At 30.8% G+C, this 17,216-nt stretch overlaps 1 protein-coding gene across 3 annotated transcripts in view; it reads right to left on the reverse strand.

Moving 5' to 3' along the window:
• LOC111030872 (monocarboxylate transporter 10) overlaps positions 1–17,216 on the reverse strand; it is a 342,552-nt gene that overhangs the window by 18,323 nt on the left and 307,013 nt on the right. For all 3 annotated transcript variants that reach the window (XM_022310573.1, XM_022310574.1, XM_022310575.1), the window contains exon 3: positions 7,339–7,524. In XM_022310573.1, the coding sequence (XP_022166265.1) occupies positions 7,339–7,524 (186 nt within the window). The remainder of the gene's footprint in view (positions 1–7,338; positions 7,525–17,216) is intronic.

Genomic DNA, 17,216 nt, shown 5'->3' on the forward strand with positions numbered 1-17,216 from the left:
TAATAAACATTTTCAAGTCTGCAACTCTATCTATTAAATGTAAGGTAAAATCAAAGTTGCTTACAATTTTTCGTGATATATACCATTATGGTTTGATGATGAAGGGGTGAATCACTGCGGTGGGTGACCTTTCTGCAGAAGCCTTTTTTTTATTCTACTAGGTACTTCCGGTTATGAAATCATTTAGACATTACTATAATGACGAGGCGTCATAGGCGACAATAAGACAACCGTGTAAACCCACTAAAATTACGGATGAATAATTTGGTTTATTATATTTAAATAAATTATACATATAATTTGCAAAAGTCTATGCAATAGTATACAATAAAATATGATGTACATTTGTCGAAATATTTTTTTTTGTTATAGTATTCGTGGACTTATATTACGGACCATGAATGTGAGCTGTCTGTGCTCGGCGTAGCGGTTCAATCCAGTAAACGTGCAAAATATTTAATAAATACCTACGCGAATAAATAAGGTAAAAAATGTTGTCGAAGACGCGTCATTGGCAGTCGCATAGTGCAAACTCGTCGTCGTTAATTTACGATTTGTTTATTCCTTGTGCGATATAGGTACTCATATAATATTGTGTAGACATGAGTATCAATAAAACTGTCATTAGTCCAAAACTATTTATTTTTCAGCGTCTCCCCTACAAAGACTCACGCCTAATAGCTACAAGACATTACCTATATAATAAATACATACCATTAAAATCACATAATATACGACGGCAATTTGTGACTCTTAACGATCCTGGTATAATAATAATATAATAGTATCGATTATTAAAAAAACATATTATAATTCTTCTTATGGTAATATTAATTACTAATTATCGGGAGACACCAGACAAATGCATTTTTGAACCGAATTTCGACCGACCGTTCGTACAAGCAAAAACCATAGTCAGTTGTAAAGTCGTCTTCCCTGCACAATAACTACAGTCTATTATATATAGTTCTGGCTTTGTCTCTACTCTCTATTCCGTATTTCTTTTTTTCATTATCACCACGTTAAATGCTTTTATAAATATTATAATTTACCGATTAACCTAGTATACTCGTTGTTTGTTCCGTATAGTCCATCATTTTTTCTTGTTCCGTTAAAATGCGTGAGTGTAAATTGTGTAGACGTACTTTCACTCATATACCCAGTCTTATAAAACACGAAATGGCGCATATTCGCTACCAGTGCAGCAAATGTCCAAAGTCTTGCGCACGCAAATATGATCTAATTTGACACGAAATAAAAAAACACAGTGATATAATCCTTACGAACACCCACCATCAGTGCAGCAAATGTTCAAAACCGTATTCAAAAAACTACAACTAAGCTCGTTATGAAAAAAAAACCATGGTAATGTATTTTATTTCTTATTTTTTTTTTTTTTTATATTTATTTTAATAAATATATAATATAAGGTATTTCATAAAATATTTAGTAAAATTGGGGTTATGTTAGGGACATTGTTTTTATATGATATGCAACTATGTAAGTATACTATTTTTGTGAATATTATGGACTTAATTAGTAGTTACATAATCTAGTTTTTATTTTTAATGTGTTTTATAATATTATTATCCACACACCATCATATTATATGACACAATGGCTATATACCATTAATATTACAATAACTGGATAAACTTTGGATAAGCATGTAATAGCAGATTAGTAACAACGTGATAGTCATATAGTAACAGATTACAATGATAAAATGCGAGTGATAATTTCGTAATGTGGTGGTGGTCGTGCGTTACATTTGCAACTCAATTGATTGCAGGATGGTAGCTAATGGTAGGCAGAATGGTAGGCTACATGAACGATCATGTGCAAGACCGTAGCCAGAAAAATATTTAGGGGGTGTTAGAGTATAAATATGTTATATTATATAATAAAATATGAAAATATAAAAATATAATTTAAATTAAATTGATTTTTATTTAAAAAACAATTAAATCTTATTTCAAAAAAAAATTCGGGGGAGAGGGGATTGAACCCTACGGGTTGAACCCCGGCTACGGCCTTGATAATGTGACAGGAAAGTAGGAAAGAATTTAGGAAGTAGTGAAAGGAGGCACCGATAGGATTAGAACTCTTAATTTTCCATGCCTGCATATGATAATACATATTATCATACATCAGCTGCTTTTTTAGAAAACAGAGTTTTGAGTTTCTGATTTTAGAAAAATGTACCTATTGATTTCAAATAATTATTTTAATGTATATTGATATATAGAAATTTCGAGGTCCGGTCAGTCGTGGATCTAGAATAGTTCAGAAATGGAGAAAAGGCATAATTTTTTTCAGAAAAAAAACTAATATTAATTACGCGTATAATTGATAGTAGATTTAACATTACAAATACGATTTGATAGTAATATTCACAATTTTATTTCTACTTTAAATTCGTGGGATATCTGCGTCTAATATATTATTCGAATGTATACATACCTATATGTAACACTTCCCAACGAGGTGAGAGGGATGCTTAAGTCCTTAGCCCCTTATATATAGCAATTCGAAATACACCCAGTTAATTATTTAAACAAAAATTTGTCCTATTTTCGTACGCAATACAATCGCATGCACGACGCGATACTGTAAAGCACTAAAATAACATAATGTATGACGCGTGCTACGAGTTTAAAATATATGGTTACTGTGTGACTTTGTGCAAAAAAACATCAAAATGATAAATGCATGCATTTTTCAGTATTTTTTAACAGTGAGGAATTTTGAAAAAAAAATGGAAGCCGTATAACGTACTTACTTTTCTATGCGCGTAGAGTGCGCAGACTAATTTAAATTAATGTGTGGCAACAGAAAAATAAATAACACTGCTACAAGATCATTTGGATGAATAATATTATGATGCAATCAAATCACGATTATTGATAACAGTTGATATATAATATATAATATTTTATATATTACTATCGTGGTATGGCCTCTTTGTTTTAATATTCATGAACCGTCGTTGTGCGCGCATAATATATTCGAAAATAATAATAACGTGACTTTTACGAAGAGTACAAAATATAGAGATGAGAAAAAAAATGAAGAATTTTGATGTTATGTTTTATTACATTTGTAAAATAGCGTCGCACAAAAATACGTTTTTACAGTTCCTGCATAAAAAAAGTATAAATGCCTGCGAGGAAGAGGTGTTACATCGATTGCGTATTTTTTAATCTGAAAAATCTGAACAAGGTGGAGCAACAATTTTTCCAAATACGCAGACTCGTTTTTTTTTTAAAATTCTTTCTATCCTTTTCAAATTTGTTTTCATACACAATATACGATATACATATTACACATAATATTAAAATATTTTAACCCTAAGTGACGCACATGGTATCATACATATACCACATAGCTGCACGAGCGAGATAATTTTTCCCGAATAATATTTTTAATAACATTTTAGTAATCACTAAGTGTTCATTATTAAATATTTACATTAGAAATTATATAAATCATTTTTTTACACTCAATATTGAAGTAAGTATTTCTGTAATTTATTGTTACATACGAATTAATTAAATTTTTGTGATTGTATGATAATTACTAAAAGATAACATTACTCAATGGAGTATGGAACAATCACAAAACAAAATACATGTAGACTTATAGTATATTAAAAATAGATTATGATAATTAATCATAAGATGCACTTCACCAAAAGGTTTGAAGTTTCTAAAATAATAGTACATTGTATTTTGTTCAAATTAATATGCGTATGAAGTCAAATATTCGACGAATAATTCTTATTTTTAATAATATATTATTATACTTAGTAAAGAAATAATAAGTGTTTTGTTTTAGTAATGTTTTTTTTATCAATACCATAAACAATAATACCTGATATACGAAATCGATTATTTTGTCGGCAACAACACTAACAACAAGTATATTGTTATATTTTTATAAAATTGTTCTCTTACTTTTTACCACAGAATCGTCAACCCACTACCAATACATCAATAAAACATTTATATTAAAAAATAAAATATTGATGAAGGTTTGAAGTCAATGTGACAATATTATATACTAGAAGTGGCAATTTCACGAGCGTTTATTTATTGTATTTAAATTTATTTTCAATTGTTTGTTTTATCTTTATTGTAATAAAAAAAAGACCCCTGGCTGCATGGGCCATTGGGTTGACAGAAGATATGATTAATTAACCGTCTATACTTATACATTTTTATATCTTGTTTTGAATATTAGCTGCTCTGACGAATTGGATGATGTTGGCGATGGATTAAGAGTGATTGCTTAGTATTTCGGCTAGTGATTTGGGCAGGTTTTGACTTGCCGGATATTGTGGTGTTTTCAATTTTTATAATAAATTGTGAAGGTAAACGTTGAATGGTACTTTTTAGTCAGTCGGTGTGCGCAATCGTTTCGCGCTTTTAACGCGGTTAAAAAGGTAAAAGTGTGCAATCGTGCTGCACTGAAGACGAGGAACGATTACCGAATTCGGAAGATTTCGTGTTCCGTGTCACATAAAAATGTAGGTTGACGGTGACAAAAACGACCTACGGGTGAAACATGTATAATACAGATGAGCATGCATTAACTGTTGTAAGCGTTCGCGGTCAGATAAAGAGAAATTGACAAAGTACCTACAAACCTATAGTACGTACCTCCAATACGGACTCACAGAATACCATGTGCACATTATAGCCTACGGCGTATGGCTATTGTTGTGCAGAGCTCGTGTAGTATACATTTCCATTAGGTAATATATTATTATTATTATTATTATTATTATGATAGTTATAATTATCATAATGCATGTACCTCGCGAGACACACAATTGGTATTCAAATACATTTGCCCAGACAACGACGACGTCGGCACGGATGGTGTTCGAAACGAAAATTAAAAAAAAAAAAACGAAAGGCATTAGCAATCCGGTCGTCTCTTCTCCTTCTATACAGAGTGATTCACCAAACGTGGACCCTTTACTTTTGTCCTTTAACAATGCGTTTATTATTAATTTTAGTCCTGATCTTAGGAATTTTTAACTATACCTTAGGACTATATTATTTTAAGTAATTCAGTTTTCATTGGGTATCGTTTAAACAGTGCACTGTGGCTGTACAAGCATATTTTCTTCGATTAATGAGAACCAACCATCTCTTACGAAAAACCGTTTAGTAGATAATTTTTTTAAAAATATAAAATATATTATGTAATATTTAATCTAGTAGATACTTATTAAACATGAAAAGTTTTTTTAACAATTTCAAAAATATCATAGATTAATATTAATGTTCATTACTATGACACCTATGGCACATTCTAAATTCATCATAGACCCATAAATTCTAAACCTATTACCAGTACATTATATGTTAATAACTCAAAAACTGCTCATTTAAATTTCGATTTATACCTATACATTAAAATGTTTAAAAAAGTCATCTCCTTAACAATTCACAGAAAATATGACAGTTGTCATTTGGAAAACAAATTAGTAGGTATTGTTACTAATTATGACATGGTATGTAATTTCGGGATATTCCTTAAGCTGTACATGAAAAATCGAAATATTTAAAATGTGGTAGTCATAAGTATACGTGTTCAGAAATATTCAAAACTGAAAAAATTAAATAAATTGATCATATTTTGAGAAAGAAATGGGGTGGGTTGAAATGAGGTGCATGCTGAGTGGATCACCCTGTATCGGGCTGTATATTAATACGTGTGACCGGTGAAAGCAGTGACGCGTACCTATCCCTATCGTCTTACGGTGTGACGTGTGACGTGTGACACGTGATACGTATATTATAAAATAACAACAATAAATAATATTTCGTCATCGATTGTGCTCGGACGACTGCTGTTATGATAGTAATTTTACGCGGCCGCACATCACTTTCGTCCCCAACATTTTGGTGACTTTTGGCGTTTAACCATTATAATGCTCATTGCATCGTTGCAGCACTCGTACACACGCGATATTGTATAATAATAATAATAATAATAATAATAATAATAATATGTTTCGTCGGCGGTGACGTTTTATCGCAGTCGAGTGCGCGTGTTCCGGAAAAAAAATATAAAACTAACAGCATCGTGTCGTAATGATAATATCATAGGGTGAGCAATTGAATTTTGGTCACGTCTCTGCGACGCCATCGTAGAGCGTAGTCCGCGTACGCCCGTCGCGTGACGAAACGGTCAAATTTTCATACTCAGATTGTTTTCCATTTTCGTTTCTTTCTGTTCGACGTCCACCGCTGTGGTCGGTTATGATAATGACGACAGTAAATTATTACGATGAACCGGTGCGGCAAACGTTCTACTTAAACAGAAATCCCTTTTCTTGTAGCATTTTTTTTTTTTACAACCAAGGAGTGTCCTTGATCCTTTCGTCGTTCCACAGAATATAAATATCGAGCACAAATGTGCTCTTGTGTATACCACCCACATTATTGTATATTATTATGATATCGTTTATCCTCGATTTCAAGAAAACGACTTTTTCGTTTATAAATATTTCACTCGAAGTTAAGAATCAAATGTTTTAACATATTTTATCGTGTAATGTCAAATCACATGATCGATGATGGCTTATGCGATACGACAAGTATCATGAGAGAATATATATAATAGCGAAATCGAGAAAGGAATATGAAATTAATATATTTAGAGACTATACAATCGCTATTTTATTTTTTTCTAATGAACGCACAATTTATAAATGAACGGAAATACGCTATAGGTGGCCACCGCATGTTTTAGACATAGCGCTGTACATATTTCAATATTCAATTTAAAGATGACGCTTTTTGAGCTGGGTCGGAATAGGGGAACCGAGTTCATTCGCGCCTCCCCCACATAAACCACAGAAATTGACTCCGGCATAGCCCAAGAGATGGCAGGCATGCCGCCAATTTCATTTTTTTTTTTTGGAAACTACCCTCCCCAAAGACTCGCAATATTTGCGCCTCGATTGTCAATACGCGACACTCGGGGATTTTCTTATTTCCTAGCCCGACAAAAAACCGTCTTCAAAACGAATCGTCGATCTCTCGCACAAAATATGTCGACGAACAAATGTATATATAGTACCTATTACCTATATATTATTATCATAATATTATACAGTGAAACTTCCACGGAACGAAATCCTCGTGGGCAACAATGAAAAATCTATTATTATTATAGAGAAATTCGTTTTATTTTTTTAGAATGAAATAAATTTGGCCCTCAGAGATGTTTATTGTGGACAGAAAATGTTGTTAAATGCAAGTCCGCCGAGTGGAAGTTTCGCAGGTAACATAATCATTCGTCAATCGTATCCGTACTCACCGATGACGGTGCCGTAGCTGAAGAATAATTGATGGAACTGCGTGGCGAAACTGGTGAAGAGACATCCCAGCGCGGTGATCAGGCCGCCCATGACGGCCGTCAGTCTTGTGGATTTCCGCCGGCAAAACGCTATCGTCACCGGCGACAGCAACAGCGCCACTCCCGTGGACATTGCTCCCAGCCATCCTGCGCACACAAACACACAAACGTTAACCCGAGCATATTATACAAACACCTCGTTATTATTATTATTATTATTACAGTCGGGACATTTACATATTTTTAAATATATTATTATTATTATTAATATTATCGGTACTCGCGTAGGCAGCTTTATGCATAGGTACCTACGACATATTATTATACGGGGTGGTCCATTTGTGGACCGCTGCTCTGCGCTTGATTTACAATTACATTTTTTTTTTTTTTACCTTCGGACGCAACGTAGTTCGTCTAAAGTAAGACGTAGGTATATAGAGTAATGTTTTTGAAAAAACAATTTTGTTTCTATTTTTTATCGTACCTAATATAGATGCTTTTGGTTTTCATGGACGAATAATTTTATGGTTTTACTGAAAATGTCGATGTGTGAAACATGCTAGATATCGATTTAGCCCTGATCGGCATGTATTATATTTAAACATTTATAATTTGGGTCGGAAATCAATACATGGCTACCTATTTTTGTGTTAAATGTCCCTAGAAAACAGCTTTAAAAAATGTACCACCCTGTATGAAAGAAAAATATGTAGGTAGACCAACTAGGTAGGTAAGTGCATAATAATAATATATCGATAATCCCGTCGGAAGGATTTGTCCGGGGGGACATGCTGCACGCGTGCAATCTGTGGCTGCTGTTGGCTTATGATATATCGTAATATTATCATAATTTTACACGTATATATATTATCCCCAGAGATTAACCCGACTGATTTTATCGTTAATACCGGAAATCTGTAAACTAGTAGCTGACCTTTTGTCGTATACTTTTGTAACGTGTTCAGGGTGACCTGATTACCATATAGGTAATTATTATAGTTATCCCGGTAAGGATTTTAATTCCGTATGGATAAGTTTTCCTTGGGTGTGGGAGGTTTCAACAATATTGCAACTGGTTTTTGTCAATAAAAAGACACGCGTAGGTCCGCGTGTCTAAAATTAATAACATAAAAATATATAAGTGTGAGTTTCCATGTGTTGACGGCGAATGTCAAAATGTCAAAAGTTTGACACAGTAGGTACTTACGACTACCGTGTGTCATTTTAGAAAATATATATAATAATTTGGATGAAATCGAAAAGTATCTGTTTATACATTTTGTGCCGGTCTATAATCATTCAATATACTGTGTGATTCATGTTCATATGTGGTGTAACAATAAATGTAGTTACACCTTTAACTAAGTCCATATTGGCATACCACAATAACACGATGATAATACGATCGACGAAGATCTGTTCAAGACGACATAACGAATAATGCTAATACAGGGCCGGTGAGTGTGTGTAAAAAAAACAGTGAGAGGGAGAAAGAAATAACATCGTCTGCAGTCGTCGAAAATATTTCAATAATCCGTAGGTACCGCCGAGGCGCCGCCAGTGATTTTATACCGGTATATTCAATTATGTATACATATCAATTATAAATATATACTCTATAGTAGGTATGTATGATGTTTGATCGGGAATGTATTTATTTATTTAAATTAATGACATTCAACTTTTAAGAACAAAATATTAACAATTGAAATTAAATTAACAGATTTTATAATAAGTTATACATTAGACGACTGCACTAGGTAGGTATAAACAATTACAATTATTGATTTAAAAGATCATACAAATTAATTTTAAATTGTATTATTATAACATAAGATATAATAGTTAACCAGATACGAAAATGTATATAATATTATTGGCTATTTTAATCAATTTACAAGAGAAGCGTTTTTTTGTAATATAATATTATTATGTTATTTGTTGTCGTCAACACTAATAACTGTAAACTGTAGTTAAATTGTACAACAACAAAATTGATATGACCGTAAGAAATACCAAAACTTTCCGGCAGTGCATTTTGTGGTAATATTAATGTAAAGTTGCTAAGTATTCGCTACGAGTAGATTTATCGAACAGTGAATTCATACTATACATATAAGTACAACAGTGTCAAGTAAAATCATTGATTTCGAAATTCATACGAACAAACAAATATGTTAAAATTAGCTATAACTCAATGACTGTTGTAATATTATGAAATTATTTTAAGCATAGGAAAAACACACTGACGTTCATAGTTACGTTCAAAATCTAGTTCTCATCTTAGCTCAATGTCTCCTCTTTTATTTTTCTTTATTTTGCAATTCCCAAAATTACATCTCTATATAAGTAGTACCGTAGTATCGTACTTATACGCACTATAATGCGTCCACACCACCTGTGTTCGGGACTTAAGGAACACTTACACTAATCGACAAAAACTCCAAAACTGTAAGTTGTAGAACACTAACTACAAATTGCATTGAACCCAAACTATTGCACATCGGTATATTAAATTGATCGTTTGAAATAAGTACTTACTTAATGTTTTTTTTCGTGTCGTGGCCATAGAGTAAAAAATAATACAATTTTGATTTCAGAAAATGTTATAACTCGATATAATTATTTATCGGCAGGTACTTTTGTATTCAAATTGTAACTTGATATTATAATACCATTTGAACACGATATACGACATCGTAATTTATTATTGAACACTCTGTTTTATTCAAAGAAAAACATTAACATCCGAGACGTAAACCTTACGCACACAGCTGTTTACTACCGTTACATAATATTATACAATTATGGTCAATAAATATTACATTATTATGTAGGTAACTTTGTAAATATTTTATAATGGTTTTTTTTTATTTATTAATGAAGCCGGTCGATACTAATTATAGATATTGTAAAAATAAATTAACTTTTAATCACGACCGACTTACTATAATAATATATAATAAAATTGGATTACAATTTAATGTACTATGTAATGGTCGTTTAATGTAGGGACATTAAACTTCAAATTATACATTTTAATTTTCTCTAATACACTAATTATAATAAACGTAGGTTTTATCGCGGAAATTCGTACAAATCGACTTCAAGACGCACAATAGTGGGCGTAATAATATATTATGATTTCACACGTCATATTATACCTACGTTACGAAAATACAAAGTTCGTACTTAAATAACCATTTTAAAATATTAATATTATGTCGAGCTCGAAATCTGAATGAAGTACCAGCTATTTCACCGTCGAGTATTATTATGGTTTTATTTTTTGTTTTTTGGCATCGTTTTTGATATTGACATCTGGTAATTGTTATAATAAACCAAGAACTATGGTGATATCATCAAGTCTGATATTAGTAAAACAATTATTTTATGCGGACATTAATTATTGTCGGAAAATGAATGGGTCCTGTTTGAAATTCAAAAACGGCGTTATATGTCAATCTATAATATTATTTACGTAAAATATATATCATTTTACTGACTCAAGCCCGTAAACTAAATGTTCTGGAACATAAACAATTATGACCGGTACAATTTATAATATGACGGTCACCATTTAATGTTAACGTTTAGCTGAAATCTCTCGTTGACCCATCATTTATTGTGAGCGAAATTTCATCCAAAATCCTCAATGTTAATCTCCATTAGAAATGAATCATTTATATAAACTGATAAACTGCTAAGGGTCTGACCGTTTTTGGTCAAGTGAATATACGTATTCTGAAATAGTGTTATTTTCAAGCATTTTGCATATTTTATTATTCGTATAATTTTTCATTCTGTAGTTAAAATAATATATATTGTAACAAAAACCTTTTAACAGAGTATTTTAAGTACAAAGATATTATTATTTCCCAACTATTATAAGAAGAGATAGGACGAGGACAGGTTTACAATGAGGATATTTTGTATTCAGGATTTGCGAACCAAAAAAAAAAAAAAACGACTTGGATTTAGATTTTCAAAACCATTGTAAATAGAAGGTAATAAATTAAATTGTAAAGGAAGATAATATTATAATTTGCACATTTACTAAAATAATCATTATGATCTGTACATTTATGATGGCGATAAGTATAATATTCGATTTTTATTTTAAACTTTAAAAATTATTTTTGCTTGGGATGTTTCTCAACTTAGTGAATGAAATAACAATAATAAAATTATTGGGATAATATGAATATTGGACTGTAATATAATAACTGTATAATTTATAACGCAACCACGTCTATGTGGATACAGATATACATATTATTAATATTATACTCAGCTCATTGTGCCCACAACGTTTCAACCGACATAAACCTGTAGTTGGTAGTTAGTTTCCATTTTTAATGGACATACATTATCCCGTTCGTTCCGGGCAAAGAGTAAACGACAACGTTTAAGTAAATAAACCATAAATTCCGAGACGTTATCGAACCAACCGGGAAAGGGCCGCTGCAGAAGAAAAATCGCGTACCGTTAACAATAAAATGGGTATTTTACGGGATGAACAATAAACACAATGTCAATGCACTTTCGTGTGCATCGAAAGCAATAAAGAAGACGCATCGTTTCCTAAATTACCGAAAAAACACATTCATATACACGACGAAAAATCGTATACATGGCGAGAGGTTTTTCTGGGTTTATTCCGCCGCTGCGCGTATACGGTTTTATCGTTTTCCCCTTTCGACGTCGTACAAAACAGACGACAAACTACGTTTTCCGCAAAAACCGTGTTTTTAGCTGCAACGCGCGCTTATTTATTTATATGTTATTATCATAACGAAAATAATATTAACATTGTATGTGTAGGTAATGTGGACCACCGTATAATACAGACGCAATACTAGTATTGTTATATTTTCACGTCTACTGATATCCAACCTTGTTTATATGATATTTTACTCATTCGAAAGAGGAACTTTTGTACTTGGCCTGTATGCGTTGAGAACAGTTAGCCTATAAAATAATATCGAGTTTACAGTTATCACATTGATAAAAGAAAAAATGAAAAGTTAGTTTAAACGTTTGAAAAAAATATTTTTATGATCATTTAACTGAGCGTACAATCATTTGAGTTCAACGATAGAATATAAAAATAACAGGCAGGATTAATTAAATATTAGCCATGTGATTAGGGTAGCTACACAATTAAAGGCTCTTGAAAACGACTCTCAATAATGTTAAATGTGATAAATCTGTGAGCGAAATTTGATCATTGCATCACCGAAGACGAACGATAACCGAACGTTGTCATAACCATCATTACCATACAAAACATAATATATGATTTCAACTTTCGATTGAGGGTCGATCATCGTTTATGGTTTGAGTTTTTAGCCAATATACGATTAAATTAAAAAGTTATGGCAGTGCTTTGCTTGAGCGCGTATATCTATGTTTTGAAAAACAACAATAGAATACTACGCCCATTATGAATACACTTTATTTTTATTTGTATAGACGGCACCTGACGCTAAAAATAATAGTTTTAATTATTAGCATTGGACCGAATAACTATTAAACCGAATTAGTTTCAAATTGGTATTTAATAAATGAGCTGTTTTAAGTATTTTGTGTGGAGACCTACTCAAATAGGTTTTATTTTAATGAATATTTTGATTCCATATTATAAACAATTAGTCGGCTGTTATTAGTTTTATTTTATAAACTTTTGTTAAAGCGTATTATTTGGCAATAATAAACTTTATAATGTAGGTATAACATAGTTTATCAAGTTTATAATTAATAAAATCTCAGTTGATAATTTTCATTAATATCATATAATATAATATTGTGACGTAAATAAAGTTTATTTCAACATTAAAATATTTCAATTCAAATACAAAAATGCCCAAAATCCAAGAAGGGCAACGATTATAATATAATTATAATAAATGTGCCAAAGTAAAACGTCAAAAACTTTAAATCTATTTACATTTAAATTGAAATGCCACATTGTACGAAACATCCACGGTTTAAATATAAATTTATCGAAATTAAATACATAACACAAAACGAGAATATAAATAAGTGTATACACTGTTCAAGTGTTTTTTTTTCAATTTAAGAATAAATTAGTGAATAAACACTATTTACATAAATCAATACGACACTGTATAATTGTGTAGTACCTACTTACAACATAACGATCACACAAAATTGATAGTATTACGATCAGAAGGTTTTTGTTCGGCAATACATTGCGCAAGAGTTAAACTCAATTTTACGTGATATTAAACAAACTCCAGATTAATCTCATCGCACAGGACCTCTGCTGCTAGTGCTGCGCAGTTTTCTCGTTTCAAAAATATATTTTCTTCGAAATGAAAAGTATTTTTTTTTTTAAGAGAATTAAAGCGTGAACAATTTGATTCAATTAAATCGAGTTGTTATTGAACAAATATATAATTACGTTGTGCTCGGGTTTACGCTTCTAACGATTCGGCAGTACTTACAATGAAAATAATCCAATACACGTTTAAAATTTTATATTGGACCAGAAATTTAAAAACATGGTTTTTAGGACAGATCATTATTGTAATGGCTGTTAAACTGTTAAAGTTAATTAAAAGCAGTAAAACTTTTATTTTTCTGACGGACATTGTAACTGTATTAGATGTATGACGATTTATTATATTTTAACAGAGACAAATGTCTGCGGGATAAAAGAAAATTGTGAATATACTCGTGACACTTATACGGCACGATCATAATATTATTCGTGTTACAAAAATAGATGGAAAACCATATGATTCTTATCAAACTGTTACACATAATCTTTACAACATAATACATCGTCTGATCATTTCGAGTACAAGATGGTTCACCAAGCATATGCCATATGCTGTTCCACATTTTGCCTTATAATTAAGTATTTATTTAAATTCAGACTTTTGAAATGTTTAAGTGTTCCTAAAGACCGTATATTATATAAAATTGTTTCGATTTTTTGGGCCATTATAAAGTAATATTTTGCGGCGATACAAACTTTTTTTTTCAAATAAGGACCATAATTTGTTTTACTGTTATTTTTTAAGCAGGCCATATATTTAAAAACGTTACTGTATTTAAACTGAAACGAACAATGTTTGAGTTGTTAAACAGTGTGTATTAAGGATAATAAAATTTGGTGGGAATATGGAAACTAACTAGAAAACTATTTTCATTAATAGTATCTAATCTATTACTGATACATCTACTATAATATTTCAACATTTTCTGAGTATAATAATAATTATAGTATGCTAGAATAAAATTACCTCTATTTGTATTTTGTACGTCTTTTAGATAGTCCATTACTAAGGACTATTTTTAATTATTATCCTTAGCTAGCTAGTACAAGCATTTTAATAAATCAAAAACTAAATGCGTTTGAATTTCGATTCAGAAACATCAAAATGTAAAAAATAAATCATCTGTTAAACAATGTATAGCAACAAAATAGTGGTTCTCGTTTTAAAAAAATAAGTTTATGTCACCCTCGGGATACTATTCAGAAACGGTATAAAAAATATAAGTATTATATAACGTGGTCCTTGAGTATACTTCTTAAATTACTAAATACATAATTATTTTAAAAGCTGATTTGTCGATTTAAAAAAAATATGTGGATGAGTAATTGTGCTTAGTAAATCACCCTGTATACTTTATTAGTGTCCGCCGTACCTTAAACTATTCAACTATTATGATATTTGCAGGTTATTATTATAAGGTCAGTCGTTTTTAGTTTATATTTTATACGTCTGTACGTCATTTGGATACGCGTAGTGCATCAATAGGTAGGTTTTATTATTATTATTATTATTATTATCATCATCATCATCATCATCATCATCATACCCATCGCCATGATTACTGAATCGGATTTATCATTGTGGAGTGTACCTCATCATTTTCCAGTATCTCTAGCCTCGTTTTAATAACGCGTTTAACACGAATTTGACAAGAAATTTATGGACTTGTCGTAATAAAATATACCGTGTAATAACCCAAGCCATAAAATCGAAGATTGCCGAATGACAAGATCTCGAGGCGCTGTTTTTTTTCCTGAGTTGAATGAGTGTTTTCTACTTCGGCTTGCGAAAGCCGCCGTTTAGATGAAAAAAAAGTTATTGGTTTTTCGTAGTTTTTCGTGGTTGTTGTTTTTTATCCGTTACGCACACACTTTTATTGCCAGCAAAGTCATCCGATCGTTTATGGAAAAGTTTGTGTCGAAAACAATTCTCGAGTTCTGAGAGCTGTCTATACATATTATTTATATTATAATATTATATCCATTACGGTTATCAATTTTAATTTCTTTCGACTGTGCCTTTACGACATTGTTTGTAGTTTGTGCACATACATCTTGTCTTGTAACTTTATAACGGCATTTCGGTGTACAGTACAATCGATTTTCCGTAGCGATTTCACAATAATTTTCATAGTCACCATTGTTTATTATACATAAAATGCGGTGTGGAGTCAATTTAAAGCAAAATAAAATCATTTTTATGCATGGAAATATACATATTTATATAGCTAACAAACGAGCTACAGAGTTGTATGTATATGCATATGAAAAAAATAACATAAATAATTGGCCTAACAGTACAACACATTTTAACCGAATACCCAAGATCATCTTTTTCTAACATCAAAATGTTAATTTTTGTATTGAACAAATAGTTTGACAGAATAAAAGAAAATCTGAATTTCAAGTGTCTCGATGGCCGTATATCAGTAGTCGAAGTTGCAGTAATTAATATCGATAAACAATATAAAACAAACTATCTTTATTTTGCCTCTTTATGTTGTTCATCTGTAAGCTTATAACCAATGATGTTGAATCCTTACTTTATTTTAAAATCTTTATAATATATATATATATATATATTAACATGATGGAGGGGGAAATAAATACAAAAGATTAACGCTCAGATGAGTGTGAATATTACGACATTAAGTACATATTACAATGACCCATTAGGAGTGTTGGACAAAAATCTCAATGATTGACCGTCGAATAGAATTAACTGGAGAGATTACATCTAAATACTGATATATTACTTCAGTACATTTATTATTATATTCATTGAATTGGTCAATATTAATATGATAATATTGTATAATATGAACGTTAAAATAAATACAATTTGAGTATACCTATGAAATAACCAGTTAATAAATTGAACTTTAATGTCATTACAGTTATTAAGTAAATTATTATTTAAAATAAATACGTCTTGGTAGAGCTATATTATATAGGTGTTTGAACGAATTCAATTAATGCGTATATTGATTTAAATGTATGAAATTTAAATTGCTTTAATAAAAGCAAGTAAATATATACTTATCATTCTAAATATAAAAAAAAATACTAATACTTAATATTAATCGTCGAGTTTTCTTTCAAACATTATACCTATATAATATTATGTATTATACAATACTATAGTTCTTCGTCAGTGATTCAGTACCTTGTGGAAAACACTGCTACAATGATCGCATTAAATTAGCTAACGACTTACGGTGTAGCTGCAAGGGATGGATGTATTATATTATTTATATTTATAAATATAACTATTGAAGACTGAGTTTATTATGTGCTTGTGGGGGATGCAAGTTGGTTGGCTTTTGTTCGAGAGTCGAAAAACATCGAAACTCAACAATCGAATGTTTTATTTTTAATTAAATGTACATTATTAACACAAGCAACGTACTATACAAAGTATTATGTATTATTCACAGTGCGAACAATATTATTAATGTTCTCATTTGTTTGGAAACGTTGGAGATAATTTGATGTTAATCTTTGAATTGTAATTAATTTCCTCGCAGCGAGT

The sequence above is a fragment of the Myzus persicae genome, unplaced genomic scaffold (assembly GCF_001856785.1).
Source record: "Myzus persicae strain clone G006 unplaced genomic scaffold, MPER_G0061.0, whole genome shotgun sequence".
NCBI lineage: Eukaryota > Metazoa > Arthropoda > Insecta > Hemiptera > Aphididae > Myzus > Myzus persicae.